The 19,575-nt window shown below is 38.4% G+C and overlaps 1 protein-coding gene across 4 annotated transcripts in view; it reads left to right on the forward strand.

Annotated features, from left to right (window-relative positions):
• Window positions 1-19,575, forward strand: part of FAM117B (family with sequence similarity 117 member B) — a 171,931-nt gene that overhangs the window by 87,018 nt on the left and 65,338 nt on the right. For all 4 annotated transcript variants that reach the window (XM_053597436.1, XM_053597437.1, XM_053597434.1 and 1 more), the window contains exons 3-4: window positions 14,801-14,893; window positions 16,822-16,935. In XM_053597436.1, the coding sequence (XP_053453411.1) occupies window positions 14,801-14,893; window positions 16,822-16,935 (207 nt within the window). The remainder of the gene's footprint in view (window positions 1-14,800; window positions 14,894-16,821; window positions 16,936-19,575) is intronic.

The raw sequence follows: 19,575 nt of genomic DNA on the forward strand, positions 1-19,575 counted from the left end.
GTGTAATTAAGTCCCATTTGTTTATTTTTGTTGTTGTTGCAATTGCCATGGCAGTCTTCTTCATGAAGTCTTTCCCCAGGCCAATATATTTTAGTATTTTTCCTATGCTTTCTTTGGGGATGTTTATTGTTTCATACCTTAAATTTAAGTCCTTTATCCATCTTGAATCAATTTTTGTGAGTGGAGAAAGGTGTGGGTCAGTTTCGGTCTTTTACATGTGGATATCCAGTTTTCCCAGCACCATCTATTGGGAGTCTTTCCCCCAAGGTATGTTCTTGTTTCGTTTATTGAAGATTAGGTGATTGGAAGTTGTTGATTTCATTTCCTGGTTTTCTATTTGTATTCGATTCCAAGTGTCTATGTCTCTATTTTTGTGCCAGTACCATGCTGTCTTCACTACTATGTCTTTTTTATTTATTAATATTAAATCATAGCTGTGTACATTAATGCGATCACAGGGCACCATACATTGGTTTTATAAACAGTTTGACACATTTTCATCATACTGGTTAATATAGCCTTCCTAGCATTTTCTTAGTTATTGTGTTAAGACAATTATATTCTACATTTACTAAGTTTCACATCTACCCTTGTAAGATGCACCGCAGGTGTAATGCCACCTATGACCCTCCCTCCGCTTATCCTCCCCCTCCCTCCCCTCCCTCTCCTCCTTCCCCATATTCTTAGGTTATAACTGGATTATAGCTTTCATATGAAAGCCAAAAATTAGTTTCATAATAGGGCTGAGTACATTGGATACTTTTTCTTCTATTCTTGAGATACTTTACTAAGAAGAATATGTTCCAGCTCCATCTATGTAAACGTGAATGAGGTAAAGTCTCCATCTTTCTTTAAGGCTGCATAATATTCCATGGTGTACATATACCACAGTTTATTAATCCATTCGTGGATCGATGGGCACTTGGGCTTTGCTACTGTGGCTTTGTAGTATAGCCTAAAATCTGGTATGGTGATGCCCCCAGCTTTATTTTTATTACTAAGCACTGCCTTAGCTATACAGGGTTTTTTTCCGGTTCCATACAAAACGCAGAATTATTTTTTCCAAATCTTGAAAGTATGATGTTGAGGGGTGTGTGTGTGTGTTTATATTTTGTGAGACAGAGCCTCAAGCTGTCACCCTGGGTAGTGTCGTGGCATCACAGCTCACAGCAACGTCCAACTCCTCGGCTTAAGTGATTCTCTTGCCTGAGCCTCCCAAGTAGCTGGAACTACAGGTGCCCGCCACAATGCCCAGCTATTTTTTGCTTGTAGTTGTCATTGTTGTTTGGCAGGCCCAGGCTGGATTTGAACCTGCCACCTCTGGTGTACATGGCTGGTACCTTAGCTGATTGAGCTGCAGGCGCCGAACCATAATGTTGGTATTTTAATAGGGATGACATTCAATAGGTAGATTGCTTTGGGAAGTATAGACATTTTAACAATGTTGATTCTTCCCAGCCATGAGCATGGTATTTTCTTATAGTTGTTAATATCCTCTGCTATTTCCTTTCTTAGGATTTCGTTATTTTCTTTACAGAGGTCCTTCATCTCCTTTGTTAGGTATATTCCTAGGTATTTGATTTTCTTTGAAACTATGGTGAAGGGAGTTGTGTCCTTAATTAGCCTCTCATCTTGACTGTTGGCGTATACAAAGTCTACTGACTTGTGGACATTGATTTTATATCCTGAGAGATTACTGTATTTTTTGATGACTTCCAAGAGTTTTGTGGTTGAGTCTTTGGGATTCTCTAAGTACAAGATCATGTATAAGGTCAAAGAGGGAGAATTTGACCTGCTCTGCTCCCATTTGGATTCCCTTTATTTCCTTGTCTTGCCTAATTGTATTGGCTAGAACTTCCACACTATGTTGAATAGTAATGGTGACAGAGGACAACCTTGTCTGGTTCCAGTTCTAAGAGGAAAAGCTTTCAGTTTTAGTCCATTGAGTAAAATATTAGCTGTGGATTTGTCATAGGTAGCTTCAATCAGTTTTGGAAATGTGCCACCTATGCCTGTACTCTGCAGTGCTGGATTTTATCAAATGCTTTTTCTGCATCTATTGAGAGGATCATATGGTCTTTCTTTTTGCTTCTGTTAATATGGTGGATAATGTTTATGGACTTGCGTATGTTAAACCAGCCTTGAATCCCTGGGATGAAACCTACTTGATCATGATGGTATGACTTTTTTGATGATAAGCTGAAATCTACTGGCTAGGATTTTGTTGAGAATTTTTCCATCTATATTCGTGAGTGAAATTGGTCTGAAATTCTCCTTTTAAGTTGGGTCTTTTCCTGGTTTTGGTATCAGGGTGATGTTTTCTTCATAGAACGTGTTGGGGAAGATTCCTTCCTCCTCAATTTTTTGGAATAATTTCTGCAGTATGGGAATAAGCTCTTCCTTGCAGATTTGATAGAATTCTGGTGTGAAGCCATCTGGACTAGGGCATTTTTTTGTTGGAAGCTTTTTTATTGTTTCTTTAATTTCAGAGCTTGAAATTGGTCTGTTCAGGATCTCTGTTTCTTCCTGCTAAGTCTAGGGAGAGGGTGTGATTCCAAATATTGATCCATTTCCTCCACATTGTCAAATTTCTTGGCATAGAGTTTCTGATAGTATTCAGAGATGATCTCTTGTATCTCTCTGGCATCAATTGTTATTTCCCCTTTATCATTTCTGATTGAGGTTATAGAGATTTTACTTTTCTATTTCTAGTTAGTCTGGCCAAAGGTTTATCTATTTCATTTATTTTTTCAAAAAACCAACTCCTTGTTTCATTAATTTTCTGAATGATTCTTTTGTTTTCAATTTCATTGATCTCTGATTTAATTTTGGATATTTCTTTTCTTCTACTGGGTTTAGGCTTAGATTGTTCTTCTTTTCCAGTTCCATAAGATGGTTTGTGAATTTGTTGATGTGCTCTTTTTTCTGTTTTTTTTTTTTTTTAATGTAGGCATCTAAAGTGATAAATTTTCCTCTCAGAACTTCTTTTGCAGTATCCCACAGGTTTTGGTAGCTTGTGTCTTCATTGTTGTTATGCTCAAGGAAGTTAATGATATCCTGTTTTATTTCTTCCTGCACCCATCTGTCATTTGATCAACAGAAGGTTGTTTAATTTCCATGCCTTTGTGTGGGGTTGAACGTTTTTGTTGGAGTTGAGTTCCACCTTTAGTGCCTTGTGGTCTGAGAAGATAACAAGATAAAATTTCAATTCTTTCGATTCTGTTAAGGTTTGTTTTTTGTCCTAGGATATGATCAATTTTGGAGGATGTTCCATGGGGCGATGAGAAGAATGTATATCTTTATCTTTGGCATGGAGTGTTCTATATGTGTCTGTCAAGCACAGTTGTTCTAGGGTCTCATTTAAGTTCCTTATATCTTTGTTTAATTTCTGTTTAGAGGATCTGTCCAGCTCTGTAAGAGGAGTGTTAAAGTCCCCTGTGATTATGGTATTATCAGATATCATATTGCTCAGACTGAGTAAGGTCTGTTTCAAGAATCTGGGAGCATTTAAATTGGGTGCATAAATATTAGAATTGAAATGTCTTCTTGTTGTATTTTTCCCTTGACCAATATAAAGTGACCATCTTTGTCTTTTTTGACTTTAGTTCCTTTAAATTCACATGTATCTGAAAATAAGATCACAACTCCTCTTTTCTTTTGAATTTCATTTGCCTGAAAAATTGTTTTCCAACCCTTAACTTGGAGTTTTAATTTGTCTTTTGAAGCTAGGTGTGTTTCCTGCAGACAGCAAATGGACGGCTTGTTTTTTTTAATCCAGTCAGCCTTTCTGTGCCTCTTCAATGGGGAATTCAAGCCATTAACATTTATTGAGATAATTGATAAGTGTGGTAGTCTTCTATTCATCCTATTTTGTGAGAGTCCATTGCTTCGTTTTATCTTTTGAATCAGTGTGGAAGTTAGGTTCTGTCCTTTAATTTCTGAGTTCTTACTTTGCTGTTTATTTATTGTGATGGGCAGTGTATAGAACAGGTTGAAGTATTTTCTATAGAGCTGGTCTTGCTGTGGCGAATTCCCTCAATGTTTGTATATCCGTAAATGATTTGATTTCTCCATCAGTTTTAAAGTTTAGCTTAGCAGGATTTAGAATTCTAGGCTGAAAATTGTTCTGTTTAAGTAGATTAAAGGTAGATGACCATTGTCCTCTTGCTTGGAAAGTTTCATTAGAGAAGTCCCTCTGAAAGCAGTGTGTCACAATCTTTGGTGATATTTGGGAAATTTCATTTATAATATTCTCTAGTATGGCTTCCATTCTCCTGGGATATTCTTCTTACCCTTCTGGGATACCTATCAATTGTGTGTTTGAAGGCTTCATAAAATCCCATAATTCTGTCAGTGAACGTTCTGCTTTCTCTCTCTTCCTTTCTGCCTCTTTTTTTTTTTTTTTTCAGTTTTTTTTTTTTGGCCAGGGCTCGGTTTGAACCCACCACCTCCGGCATATGGGGCTGGCGCCCTACCCCTTTGAGCCACAGGTGCCACCCCCTTTCTGCCTCTTTAACTGTCTGAGTTATCTCAAGAGTTTTGTCCTCTACCTCTGAAATTCTTTCTTCTGCATGTTCTAATCTGTTGATACTTTCTATTGCATCTTTAATTTCCCTAATTGACTACTTTAGTTCCTTCAGCTCTGCTATATCCTTTCTATAGTCTTCATATTGTTCATCTTTTATTTGATTCTGTTTTTGGATTTCCTTTCGGTTATTTTCCACTTTATCAACAGTTTCTGTCATTGTTTCCATCATTTCCTTCATTGTTTTCATCATCTGTATTCTAAATTCCCTTTCTGTAATTTCTAACATTTCTTTACAGATGGAATCCTCTGCAGTAGCTACCTCACTTTTTCTTGTGGGGGTTGCTCTCAACTGATTTTTCATGTTGCCAGGAGTTTTCTGGTGATTGTTCTTCATTAGTGATTTCTTTTATCTGTTTCCTTGCCCTAATTTTCCTTTCACTTCCTGTTGCTTTTTAAGTTGCCATGCCTCTGGCCTAGGGTTTCAATGAATCCTATTGGTATAGGACCAGAAGGATGAGAAGGTTTAAGAGCAGGAAGGGAAATAAGAGAAAGGAGAGGAAGTGGATAAAAGGGAATATTGACAAAAAGAAGAGAGGCACAGAAAGAGGGAGACAGAGCAATATAGGTGTACAGCAGGATAGTTTGACTCAACCTTAAAAAACCCCCAACCTCTGGGGGTGCCAGAGGTCAGTAGCTGTTTGCTAGCCTGTAGGACACAGTACCCCACCTCCACCAAGTAGAGAGGAAAGACAAAAATGCTATAAATGAACCGAAAACAAGCAAACAGAAAACTTTACGGAATTAAATTGGGGGAAAAACCAAATTATAGTGGTAGAAACACTAGCAAAAATCAGGTTTAATTGTTGAAAAAGGTAACAATGGGAAATTATATTTAAAGTAGAAAAATGAAGAAAGAAAAAAGAAAAAATCTATAGGGAAAATGTTAAAATTAAAAAACAAAACAACAACATAACCAAAAACAAAGCAGTATATATATTTGCATAATTTTGTCTGGGCAACAGGTGATCTTCTGGGGTACAAGATGTTAATCACAATGCTGATACGACTGTAGGCCTCTGCTGATTTCTCAAACCCAGGAGGGTGGAGAGCCTAAATCTCTCCTCAGTCCTCTTTAAAGGCACTTTAAACTGTTAAACTTGGCTAAGCAGAAGCTTTCCCAGGAAAGCACTTGTTGCTGGGATCACATCTGAAGTGGCTGTCCACTTACCCAGTGTGCCAAAACCAGCCTCACTCTGTGCCCTTGAGGGACAAAGCTGTAAGGCATCTCCATCCCCACCTTCAGGCTGCTCAGTCACTAGATTACTCACTCCTTTCCGAACCTTGCTCTGTGACCTTGCTCTGTGACCCTGAGGGCAGAGCTTGCCAGGGCACTTCTGCCACAATGGCTCCGGCTCTGTCTGGCTCAGCAGCTCAGTCTGAGGCCCTAGACAATGCCTAAAGTCCTCTGTACTCCTGCCCAAGCTCTCCCAAGGCAGTTCGACTGATTGTCGAGTCCAAGAAAACCAAAACAGCTATGTTTTTTATTTTCTTTCTTAAAATGTACATACATTTTTTGGCCCTCTCTATATATGAAATTTGAACACAAAAATTTGTAACAATAAAGATAACCACCTAAACTTAAGTTTTTGTGCCAAAAATCTTCATATGTTAGGAGATGAAGACTATATGAGTTTGCTAATAGTCTGTAAAAGTAACTATCTTGACATGACAAAGGGACCCTGGAAGCAAAGTTTTATACTTTTTGGTTTGTGAAATTTTTTTCATTTAAAAGAATCTTAAGTCTTTCAGATCTGTCTTCCAGTTTTACAGATAAAGAAGCTAAGGTCCAAGATCATCCAGTCAGTTGAAGACTGCATCTTAATTGAGCTTCTTTTATAGTTCTTACCACAATTAACAATTAATTAAATATTTGTGTAAATTAATATTTCTTATACTCATTATCTATTAAGCCCCATGATGGTAGGAACTGTGTTTGGCCTGTCCATTGCTGTATTTCCATCTCCAGGACTTAGTACTCTCTATACCTGATAGGTTAAATGCCTAAGTAATATTTGCAAAGGAGTGAATGAGTAGAATCTTTACAGATTTACTGCTAGTGAAGAATGAAAAACATTTAAAGATTGAAAAAATTCTTTATACTGACCGTTGAAAATGAGTTAAAGTATAGCTTGATTTGAAGTTCAAATTTACATTACCAGCAGTCTCTTGAACCCACCACTTTTTTTTTTTTTTTTTTTTTTTTTTGAGACAGAGTCTGTGTCGCCCTAGGTAGAGTGCTATGGCGTCATAGCTCACAGCAATCTCCAACTCTTGGGATTAAGTGATTCTCTTGCCTCAGCCTCCCAAGTAGCTGGGACTACAGGTGTCTGGCACAACACCCGGCCATTTTTGGGTTGTAGTTGTCATTGTTGTTTGGCAGGCCCAGGCTGGGTTAGAAGCCACTAGTTCTGATATATGTGGCTGGTGCTCTAGCTGCTGAGCTACAGGTGCCGAGCTGTCCCCAGCATTTTTTGAGATAATGTTCTTTTACAGGACCAAGTAAACACACTTAGGAGTGGTTTTTGGATTTGCATGTTGGTTTTCAAAATTCCAGGTGTTCTTGGTGGCCTCAGTTTTCTGTTTTGATACCCTTGAAATTGAGACCTATTGTTAGATCCTTGGCAATTTGAGATTACCTCAGTGGCATCTATAGAAATGAAAACATAGAGTCTGGGCTCGGCACCTGTGGCTCAAGTGGCTAAGGCACAAGCCACATACACCCAAGCTGGAGGGTTCAAATCCATCCCCGGCCCGCCAAACAACAATTACGGCTGCTGCAACCAAAAAATAGCCAGGCGTTGTGACGGGCGCCTGTAGTGTCAGCTACTTGGGAGGCAGAGGCAGGAGAATCGCTTGAGCCCAGGAATTGGAGGTTGCTGTGAGCTGTGATGCCATGGCACTCCACCCAGTGAGACACCCTGAGGCTCTGTCTCAAAAGAAAGAAAGAAAGAGTCTGTACTCATTTAAAGTAATCAGTCTTTTCTGAAATTGTGACTGTTTGGAACTCTGTGATTATTTAAAATCTCTAACAGTACAGTTTCTAGTTTTTTTTTTTTTCTGCTTAATCCGTATCATGTTTAAAGTTTTTAAAGTTTATTTAAACATTTTTGCAATATTTTATTTCCCCTGTAGTTTCCGGTTCCCTGGGTTCAGACATATATCCATATTATTAAGACGAATGCAGCTGATGTCTTTAAGTTGAAGCCAGTGCTCATTCACCATTCCAAAAATCCTAAAGCCCTTAAAAATTATACTAAATCGGGCAGTGCCTGTGGCTCAGTCGGTAAGGCGCCGGCCTCATATACCGAGGGTGGCGGGTTCCAACCCGGCCCCGGCTGAACTGCAACCAAAAAATGGCCGGGCGTTGTGGTGGGAGGCTGAGGCAAGAGAATCGCTTAAGCCCAGGAGTTGGAGGTTGCTGTGATCTGTGTGATGCCATGGCACTCTACCGAGGGGCATAAAGTGAGACTCTGTCTCCACAAAAAAAAAAAAAAAAAAAAAAAAAATTATACTAAATCTACTCTGCCTATATTATAGAAATGGAACAGGAAAGCCTAGATAACAGCACATCTGTGTTACAGCATGGTTTATTGAATATTGTAAGCCCACTTTTAGACCTACTGCTCAGAAAAAAAGATTCCTTTTAAAATATTACTGCTTATTAATAATGAACCTGGTCCTGGAGATGTGCTGGGAGATTAATGTTTTTGTGCCTGCCAACACATCATCTATTTTGTAGCACATGGATTAAGGAGTGATTTTCACGTTCATGTCTTAACATAGTGATTTCTCTGATGGATATGGGGAAAGTAAACTGAAAACTTTCTTGAAAGGATTCACCATTCTAGATGCCATTCTTAATGGAAGAATGCTACAGAAAAATCCTTTGGGAAAGGAAGAGTCAATCAGTGTGGCACATCATTGTTGTTTATTTTAAGAAATTGCTATAGCCATCCCACTTCTCAGCAACCACCACTGATCAATCAGCAGACGGTAATATCGAGGCAAGACTTTCCACCAGCAAAAAGATGATTCACTGAAGGCTTAGATGATATTAGCATTTTTATCAATAGAATATTTTAAAATTCAGGTATATGTATATTTTTTAGATATAATGCTATTGCACACTTAATGGATACATTATATTGATAGTATAAAAATAACTTTATATGCACTGGGAAAAGGAAAAATTCATATGACTTGCCTTTTTGTGATATTTACTTTATTGTTGTGGTCTGGAATTGAATCCCCAATTATCTCCAAGGCATGCCTGTGTACAATTTAGTGGTATTAATTAAATTCACAATGTTGGGCAACCATTGCTACTGTTTTCAGAACTTTTTCATCCCCCAGACAGAAGTCCTGTAACTCCTCATCCTCCCTTTCTCTCTAAGCTCTACCCCCTGATAATTTACCCACTATTCTACTTTCTGTTTCCACTAATTTCCCTGTTCTAGATATTTCATCTTACTGGAATCACATAAAATTTATCCTTCTGTATCTGACTCATTTCACTTAACATAATGTTTTTAAGGTTCATCCATGTTGTAGCATGTATTAGAACTTCTTTTAGTGGGTGAGTAACATTCCATTGTGTAGATAAGCCACTTTTGGTTTATCCACCTTTGGTTTATCCATTCATCTGGTGATGGATATTTGGGTTGTTTCTGCCTTGTGGCTGCAATGAATATTGGCATGTAAGTGTCTGTATGAATCCTTGCTTTCAGTTCCTTTTGATAAATATCTAGGAGTGGCAATTACTGGGTCATATGATAATTCTTTGTTTAGCTTTTCCACAGCAGCTGCATCATTTTACATTCTCACCAGCAAGGATTTCAGTTTTCCCCTATTTTCACAAACAGTTGGTATTTTCCACTTTAAAAAAAAAAAATTTTTTTTTTTTTTTTTTGAGACAGACTATTACTCTGTAACCCTGCACAGAGAGCTTTGATAACAGGCACGAGCTACCATGCCCAGCCTATAGGTTTTTGTGCACTCATATAAGGATTTCTGGATAAACCCTTGGAGTAGAATTTCTTGGTCAAAAGTGGTGAGAGTGAGCATCCTTGCCTTGTACCTGATCATGGAGGAAAAGCTTTTAGTTTTTCATCATTGGCTATTGAAATGATCATATAGTTTTTGTCTTTTATTTTGTTAATGTGGTTTGTTACATTAATTGATTTTAGTTTACCATCTTTATGTCCCCCCAAAATAGCTGGGCGTTGTGGCGGGCACCTGTAGTCCCAGTTGCTTGGGAGGCAGAGGCAGGAGAATCTTCTGAGCCCAGGAGGTTGTTGTGAGCTGTGATGCCAGGGCACTCTACCCAGGGCCACAGCTTGAGCCTCAGTCTCAAAAAAAAGTGAAAGTGGAGTTTAGGGTGAAAGAGGACATGGAGTGATGAGAAATTGGCTGAATTGCAACCCTTCCTTATGGTTCAATGTTTAAGGATCCTTGTGGAATGGAGTCCTCTTAGCTATAAAGAGGAGATCCAGGTCTGGTCAATGACTAATAAGGGTTACAGTTTCTTGACCTTGAAATACCTTTCCTTTTCTTCCCCATTTGAAACTAGAGCATTTTATAATTAGTTACTGGTAGGTTAAGAGTGCAAAGACGACTGGGAGCAGTGGTTCATGACTGTAATCCTAGCAGTTTGGAGGTTGAGCCTAGAAGATTGGTTGAGGCCAGCAAGATTAGTCTGAGCAAAAAATAGAAAAATTAGCCAGCCTTAGGAGGTTAAGGTGGGAAGACCAGCAGTTTGAGGTTGTAGTGATCTATGATGATGCCACTGCATTTTACCCCTATCGCAAAAAAAAAGAAAAAAAAAAAAAAGGTGGAAAGGAAACTTAACTGTGCATAGCATTTTTTTTTTTTACTACTTTTTAATTTTCTTTGAATTCATTCATACGCTACAAAATTTAAGAGGTACAGAAGGGCAAATAGCGTAGGGTCTTAAGGAGACAGCCACTGGTATTGATTTCCTTTGTTACCATATTTATTCTTCCAGAGGTAATTCACATACATACATAGTAGATCACCCAAGTGATGGTAACAAACTGGTGAACGTACAGAGGTCATTAACAGAAGGAACTATGCCTATTGTGCTGATACATACATGAGACAATCTCACTTTGTCACCCTTGGTAGAGTACTGTGGCATCATAGTTCACAGCAACCTCAAACTGTGGGACTCAAGTGATCTTCTTGCCTCCCAAGTAGCTGGGTCTATAGGTGCCCACCATAGTGCCCAGCTATTTTTAGAAACGGGGTCTCTCTTGCTTAGGCTAAACTCCTGAACTCAAGCAATCCACCTGCCTTGGCCTCCCAGAGTGCTAGGATTATAGGCATGAGCCATTGAGCCTGGCCCCATGTACTTTATTTATGTAGTTTTTACTAGAGAATATTATACAAAAATTATAAATAATCAAAACACAGTACAATCATACATACAGTATCATATATAATACATTTACTATTTTCTCGTTGTTTAATCATTCTTTCTGAAAAAGAGAGTCAATCTTGGCCTGTTTCTTATTACAAACAGAAGTGGAGAAAGCATACCTGGGCATTTTTCCACATACATGACGAGCTGCATTATCTGATGCCTGACAACCTCTTTTGCAGACTGCAATTTCTGTGTCATCCTCACTTGCTTCTTCTGCTTCATCATTTGCTTCATGCACTTTAATGCTGGTCTGTACTTCGGTCAATATTGCTTGGAAAATTGCTTCTGGGTCAGGTTCATTATAGATTGCCACCTCATCATCCATTACAACAAAACCTTCAAAATCTACTCCCTCAAATTCTGCCATGGGAGATGGACTATCTGATAGGACCAAAACATCTTGCTCTTGGGTTGGATTTAAGAAATCCAACTTAGGGCGGCGCCTGTGGCTCAGTGAGTAGGGCGCCAGCCCCATATGCCGAGGGTGGCGGGTTCAAACCCAGCCCCGGCCAAACTGCAACAACAACAACAAAAAAATAGCGGGGCGTTGTGGCGGGCGCCTGTAGTCCCAGCTGCTCAGGAGGCTGAGGCAAGAGAATTGCGTAAGCCCAAGAGTTAGAGGTTGCTGTGAGCTGTGTGACGCCACGGCACTCTACCCGAGGGCGGTACAGTGAGACTCTGTCTCTACAAAAAAAAAAAAAGAAATCCAACTTATTTAAAACACTCTGTATTGTTTCTGGCTGAACTTTATTCCAAACAGAATGATCCAGAGGATAGCATCCAGAGCAGGTGAACCATAGGTTTGTGATTTATGATGACCCACTGCAGGAGCTGGGCTCAGTAGTGTATTTCAAATGTTTTGACGATGCCTCGGTCAAGAGGTTGGATTTTTGAGGTTGTGTTTGGAGGCAGAAATTTCAGTGTCACATTTGTGAAATGATTCACTTGTGGGTGTCCAGGATAGTTAGCTTTTCTGTCAGTAGACTAGAAGGTTTCTTCTTCATTTCTTGATCATATCATTCACCCACTCAAATAGGGTATCAGTCATCCATGTGCATTTCCAAGTGATGGGAGGTCTTCAGGCTTCAAGTTCTTGAATGTGTGTGGCTTTGCTAATGTACCAGTCATTGAGGCTTTAGTTTCTCTCCAGTTGAGCGGAACTGTGAAACTTTCTTTGGAAAGTTTTTTGCTTGTTACCTTTGTCACTCTTCATGATGAGGCTCCTGTCAGGAATTGCCTTGAGAAATTAGCATTAAAGATGTCATCATCTTTTTTTTTTTTTTTTTTTTGGAGATAAAGTCTCACTGTGTTGCCCTTAGTAGAGTGCCGTGGCATCACAGCTCATAGCAACCTCAAACTCTTGGGCTTATGCGATTCTCTTGCCTCAGCCTCCCAAGTAGCTGGGACTACAGGTGCTCACCACAACGCCCAGCTATTTTTTGGTTGTAGTTGTCAAGATGTCATCATCTTTGAAACTTCTGGCAAGGTCTGGGAACTTTTAGGTGAAACCTCCCACAACTTCTACTGGAACTTCACTGGATTCACCACATTTCTTTCTGGGAGATCTTATTTCACAATTCAGATTTCTCAAGCCAACCACTTCATGCTTGGAAATCTGCCATTCTAAATTCCTGTGTGAAATTTTTAGCAACTTCTTGGATCATTGGCTTGGAGATTGGGCATTAACTACCCTCATTTATTTGAACCAGTTTAATGTGACTTCATTCACTTCATTGAGGGAAATTTTCCTTCTTTTCCACCGTACATCTCCACTTTCCTTACTGTATCTCTCCAGGTACTCATGTTTATGTTTTTGGATGTTGCTAACTGTGGTCTTGCTTAACACCAAGATGTTCTGCCATCTTTCTTTGGCTGCTGCTTTCTAGAAAGTGTAGAAAGTTAACTTTTTCCATCAGTGTCAGGTGTTTGAATTTTTTCTTTCGGGCCACCATGTCTCAGTTAACAGTAAAAGTTTTCAGTATTTATAGGGGGTACTTACAAAGTCAGACCAGTCTCTCTTTTTTTTTTTCTTTCTTTTTTTTTTTAGGCAGAGTTTCACTGTGTCGCCCTTGGTAGAGTGCCATGGCGTCACAGCTCACAGTAACTTCAAACTGGGCTTAAGTGATTCTCTTGTTTCAGCCTCCCAAGCAGCTGGGAATATAGGCACCTGCCACAATGCCCAGCTATTTTATTGGTTGCAGTTGTCATTGTTGTTTAGCAGGCCCAGGCCAGGCTTGAACCCGCCAGCCTCAGTATATATGGCCAGTGTCCTACTCACTGAGCTACGGGTGCCACCCTCAGATCATCTTTTATGTTGAAAAAATCTTCTGCAACATATAATAAACAATAGGACATTAGACCTAATTCAACACGTGATAATAATAAAACATGAAAAAAGAACTTAGACTAAAGAAAAAGTAATACAATTCAGGAGCATATTTCTAAATTTTCTAAATAAAATTTCTGCCCCTTGGTGTTGAGTGGGTTTAACTGGTCAGGATATAGAGAGTAAATTAATGTTGCATGCCACAATTCAAGTAGTTGAGATACGGCTTAACAGGGGGCTAATATGTAGAGGTCATCTTCCGTTGAGTATATGTAGTACATTTCCGGTCTATGAAAATTAGGTCAACTTAAAAAAGGTGGTCAATTATGGAGGTTCCATTCTATATATTTTTTAGTAGTTCCTTATAAAAGCAGTTGTTATACACAATGTACTGACCGTTGAGGTTTTGGACTTAATAGTATATCATGGAGATTATTTCATATCTGTATGTTGTGAATTTCCTTATTGATATTTTTATAGTTGCATAGTATTCTGTCATAAATATACACCATAATTTATTTAGTCAAGCCTAAATAATTTGTTTACATTGTGTCAGTCTTTTACTTGTAAAAATAATGCTATAAAGAATAATATGAATGTGTCATTTTGTACATAAAAATGTCCATTTTTCACATCTACAGGATAAATTACCAAAAAAGGTTTGCTGTGTCCAGCAGTGTGTGCGTTTATTAGTGTACTAATGTACACTCCTACCAGCTATGTTGGACAATTTGTGTTAATGAATTGCTTACTCTAGGTGAAGTGTTAACTTTCATTTCTGTTGTTATGGATGAGGTTGAGCATAGTTTCATTAGATAAGAATTCATTTGTACTTTCTTTTCTAGTACATGGTTTTTAAATTCTGTGTTTTGTATAACCACTAAAGACTTAGCATTTGGGAGCAGGGGGCTAGTCTCTGTAGATACTTAAAAAAAGACAAGACATAGTATAGAATTTAAATTTTTAATGAGCTCTAGGTTTATTTCTTGGCTTTGCCCCTTCCCAGCTGTGACACCTTCAGCAACTTTTGTGTGTCACATTGGATAAAGCATATGAAAGCACAGCACTTAGCACAAGAATATTAGCTATTATTAGCATACATCTCTATAGTTAACTTTGTTCAGTAAATGCTTTATGTATGGTATAATTACAATTATGTAAAAAGATTAATTTTTATAATAATAGAAATGAGAGAAATAGGCTGAGATACTGTATATAATTAATAATTGATATGAGGAGAATTACGAATAATTTGTGTTATTTTAAATATTTTCTAATATCTAGCTTTTCTTTGGGAATACATAACAGAAAAATATGGTATACATTATTATTATTTTTTTTTTTTTTTCATTTTTGGGGATTCATTTAGGGTACATAACCAGATTACATTGATTGTATACATTATTTGTAAATGATTTCTATTAAAATAACCTCTCTCCTATAGACAGAGAGTGCATGGGCTGAAGAATATGCTGAAAAGAAGAAAGGGTCTCACAAGCGCTCAGCATCCTGGGGCAGTACAGATCAACTTAAGGAGGTCAGGAAAATGGTTCTGAAGGTGTGGGTGTAGAAATTTGATCCTTTTGTTAACTATTTCCTTGAAGTTGTGCTCAGCAAGGATTTGTAATTTTATGCTGATTTTTTTCTTTTTAATTTGAGAAACAACAGAAAAACAGTTACTGTGTTGATTTGATAAAAGATTTGAATAAGGAAATGTTCACATTACTTACCTGATTAGTATGTTTTGTCTTTTTGTTTTTTTAGGAGAGAACCATACCTGTCAACGTAATATAAACCTCAGATTTATAAAGTTGTAGTGATGTAACAAATTTACATTTATTATTTTTCTGTATATGGTAATGTTTCTGAAATTCAGTAGCCCAGTATGACCAAGTTGATTATGGCTCTATAGTAGGATTACAATTTTCCATGCCTCTACTTAATAACGTTTTTGTTTTACATATAGTGTAGAAATAAAAGAAAGATTCAGTGAATAATATAGTGTATACCATAATATATTGTACACTATACAAGAATATAATGTATACATACAATGCATTTGTTATTTAAATATTTGTGAATTTCATGGCTAGAATTGATTTTTATTAATTTATTTATTTTTAAATTTTCTGATCACTAACCACTAAGACCCTACTAGAACAATTTAGTGCAACATATACAGAGTGCCTTGGGTTTATTAATTTATTTTTTTGGAGATAGAATCTCACTCTGTTGCCCCAGGCTTAGAGTGCTGTGGCATCAGCCTAACTCAGAGCAACCTCAAACTCCTGGGTTCAAGTGATCCTCTTGCCTCAGCCTCCTGATTAGTTGAGACTACGGGTACCTGCCACTATGCCCAGCTATTTTTTGTATTTTTAGTAGAGTCTTCTCTTGTTTAGGCTGTCTAGAGCTCCTGATCTCAAGTGATCCTCCTGCCTTGGCCTCCCAGAGTGCTAGGATTATAGACATGAGCCACTATGCCCAGCCTAGATTTAATTTTTAAATATGAAATAATTTTTGAGCCAGGTGCAGTGCCTCACACCTGTAATCCTAGCACTCTGGGAGGCCATTGTGGGTGGATTGCCTGAGTTTATGGGTTTGAGACCAGCCTCAGCAAGAGCAAAACCCGTCTCTAAAAAATAGCTGGGCGTTGTGGAGGCGCCTGTAGTCCCAGCTACTTGGGAGGCTGAGGCAAGAGAATCGCTTGAGCCCAAGAGTTTGAGGTTGCTGTGAGCTGTGACGCTATGGCACTTTACCGAGGACGACAAAGCGAAAATAAATAAATAAATGATTTTTGGAACTGTTAAAGGTTAGGTGTTCAATAAAGAAATCTAAACAAAAGTGGACTTACTGCAAGAACAATGAGAAAAATTGTTGTTATTTGAATTCTTTGTGAAAGCTATAACATAATTTATTCTAAATACTAAAAAATTTGTACAGTGCTTAGGAAGCTTGAAGGCTGAGAATAATGTTGGAACATAATTTTGTTTCTCTTTAAAAGAAAGATACATATATGTGTGTGTGTGTATAAAAATTCTGTACATTAAATCATATTTTGTAGTATGGTTTAAGAACTTGAAGGATTTATTAAGAGTTTTACTCGTTCTGGGCGGTGCCTGTGGCTCAGTTGGTAAGGCGCCAGCCCCATATACCGAGGGTGGCGGGTTCAAAACCGGCCCCAGCTGAACTGCAACCAAAAAAATGGCTGGGCGTTGTGGCGGGCGCCTGTAGTCCCAGCTACTTGGGAGGCCGAGGCAAGAGAATCGCTTAAGCCCAGGAGCTGGAGGTTGCTGTGAGCTGTGTGATGCCATGGCACTCTACCGAGGGCCATAAAGTGAGACTCTGTCTTTACAAAAAATAAAAAAATAAAAAAAAAGAGTTTTACTGGTTCTGATTAAGGAAAGGATATGTTTTTATTTAGAGTGGAAAACACTCTGGTATACTTCTTAATTTTTCCTTTTTCAGATTGCGAAATTACGTCAGCAATTGCAGAGAAGTAAACATAGTAGTCGACATCATCGTGATAAAGAAAGACAGTCTCCATTCCATGGCAACCACACAGCTATTAACCAATGTCAGGTAGGAGCACAGATACCACAAAATCCAGAAAAGGAATTTGTGGTTTCCTGTTGATTTATTTTCTTGGTAATTTTTCAGGATAAAAATGTCCAAAAACATATATGAAACAGCAATTTAAATACTGAATCACAACTTTTATAAGAAAACTGAATATTTTCTTTAGTGACTTGACATATGACTTCTAGGTGATATAGCTGATTATCTATTTTGATTTACTGTATTTTGTCTTTCATCACTTCAATATATTGGAGGCAGGAAACTGTAGAGACATAAATATTAGCTGTGGAACAGACCCTGCACTTATCCTTTTAAGTCTCGGTTTCCTCATCTAAAGTTTGGGGATAATAATGCCTGTTTCATAAAGCCTTTTGGTAAGGAACAACCTTTACATTTGATTCCTTAATAGAGTCTTATGAACTGCATTTGATGGCTCACTCAGGAAGGAATTTTGTTTATCTGAATTGAAATTGGTTGAGGTCTCACAGCAAGGAGAAAGCAAGTTCTTATAATTGAACCTTTTAAGTCTCTTAAGTGAAGCTTTGAGAATAGGAGAATCTAGATTAAATTTTCTATCTCATCAGTAAGTAGGTAAGGCCTGGGAGGTAGAGGAGAAACTAGAAGGCTTAGTTCTGTGACTTTCAGATTATTTTATGGCGTAGTGTTGTATCAATGAAGGGTGGAGTGGAAGCCAAGAATGGCCCACCACCTAGTTTTTTAAAGAAAGGTGTATTGGCGGCTCGGCGCCTGTGGCTCAAGCCTCTAAGGCGCCAGCCACATACACCTGAGCTGGCAGGTTCGACTCCAGCCTGGGCCCGCCAAACAACAGCGACCAAAAAATAGCAACCAAAAAATAGCCGCGCATTGTGGCAGGCACCTGTGGTCCCCAGCTACTTGGGAGGCGGAGGCAGAAGAATCTCTTGAGCCCAGGAGTTTGAGGTTACTGTGAGCTGTCATGTCATGGTACTCTACCCAGGGTGCCTCAAGGCTCTGAGGCTCTGTCTCAAAAAAAAAAAAAAAAAAAAGGTATATTGGAATATAGCCATTCTTACTTTTTTTGTTTTTTATTTATTTTTTTTTTTTTTTGAGACGAAGTCTTACTGTGTTGGCCTTGGTAGAGTGCCGTGTTTTCACACCTCACAGCAACCTCAAACTCTTGGGCTTAAGCGATTTTCTTGCCTTAGCCTCTCAAGTAGCTGGGACTACAGGCACCCACCGCAACATCCAGCTATTTTTCTTGTTGTTGTTGTCATTGTTGTTTAGCAGGACCAGGCAGGTTCAAACCCGCCAGCCCTGGTGTATGTGGCCAGCGCCTTAACCACTGAACAATGGGTGCCGAGTCCATTCTTATTTTTAATGTATTGTCTGTGGTTCCTTTTGTGCCACAGAAATATATGTTTGGCTCTCTGTATTCATGAGTTCCACATTCACAGATTGAACCAACCATGAATCAAAAATATTTAGAGAGGGCGGCGCCTGTGGCTCAAAGGAGTAGGGCGCCCGCCCCATATACCTGAGGTGGCCGGTTCAAACCCGGCCCCAGCCAAAAACTGCAAAAAGAAAAGTTAGAGAAAAAAAAAAATCACAACAATAAATATTAATTCCAATAAAAAATCAATATAATATAACAGCTATCTACATGTTATTTACATTGTATTAGGTAATACAAATAATGTGGAGATGGCTTAAAGTATATGGGAGGATGTGTGCAAGTTATATGCAAATAACACATTATTTTATTAGGATATGAGGGACTTGAGCATTGTGGATTTTAGTATCTGCAGAGGTTTTTTTTTTTTGAAATCAATCTCCCATGGATACTGGTGGACTTTGTTATTAAGTAGTGTGACGAGACCATCTGGTTCACAAAGCCTAGAATAGTTACTGATTGTCCCTTTACAGAAAAGGTTTGCTAACATCCCCTTTCATCTCCCTCTTGTTTTGAGACAAAGTCTTGCTCTTTTGCCCCGAAATAGAGTGTAGTGGTATCATCATAGCTCACAGTAACCTCAAACTCCTGGGATCAAGCAGTCCTCCCACTTAAGCCTCCTGAGTACATGGGACTATAGGCACATACCACTATGCCCCACTAGTTTTTTCTAGTTTTGGTAGAGATGGAGTCTCACTGTTGCTCAGGCTGGTCTTGAACTCCTGAGCTCAAGTGATCCTTTTGCCTCAGCCTTCCTAGTAGCTGGGACTATAGGCCATGCTTGGCCTGCCACCACTAAACTATTATAGGATAATAGTTTCTGATGATTCCTAAGTATGTGTGGATTGTTTGCAATAGAAAGTATGGTTAAAGGTATTTATTTCTTCTAACAGATTTTGCCCTAAAATATTAATACATGGATTAAATCTGATTCTACAAATTTTATAGTTTGATTGTAGTTTCCAGTAGCTTTATTTCCACATGTAAGATAATTTATTTTAAAATAAGATTATACACTAATGTATTTTAAAACTTATACCATACCAACTGTATTTTTTTCTTTCTTTCTTTCTTTTTTTTTTTTTTGAGACAGGGTCTCTTGCTGTTGCCCTGATTAGAGTGCTGTGGCATCACAGTTCCCAGCAACCTCAAAGCCAGCAGTTGTCAACCTGTAGGTTGCGACCCACAGGAACTGTATTAAAGAGTTGCGGCAT

Source organism: Nycticebus coucang, chromosome 7, assembly GCF_027406575.1.
Source record: "Nycticebus coucang isolate mNycCou1 chromosome 7, mNycCou1.pri, whole genome shotgun sequence".
NCBI lineage: Eukaryota > Metazoa > Chordata > Mammalia > Primates > Lorisidae > Nycticebus > Nycticebus coucang.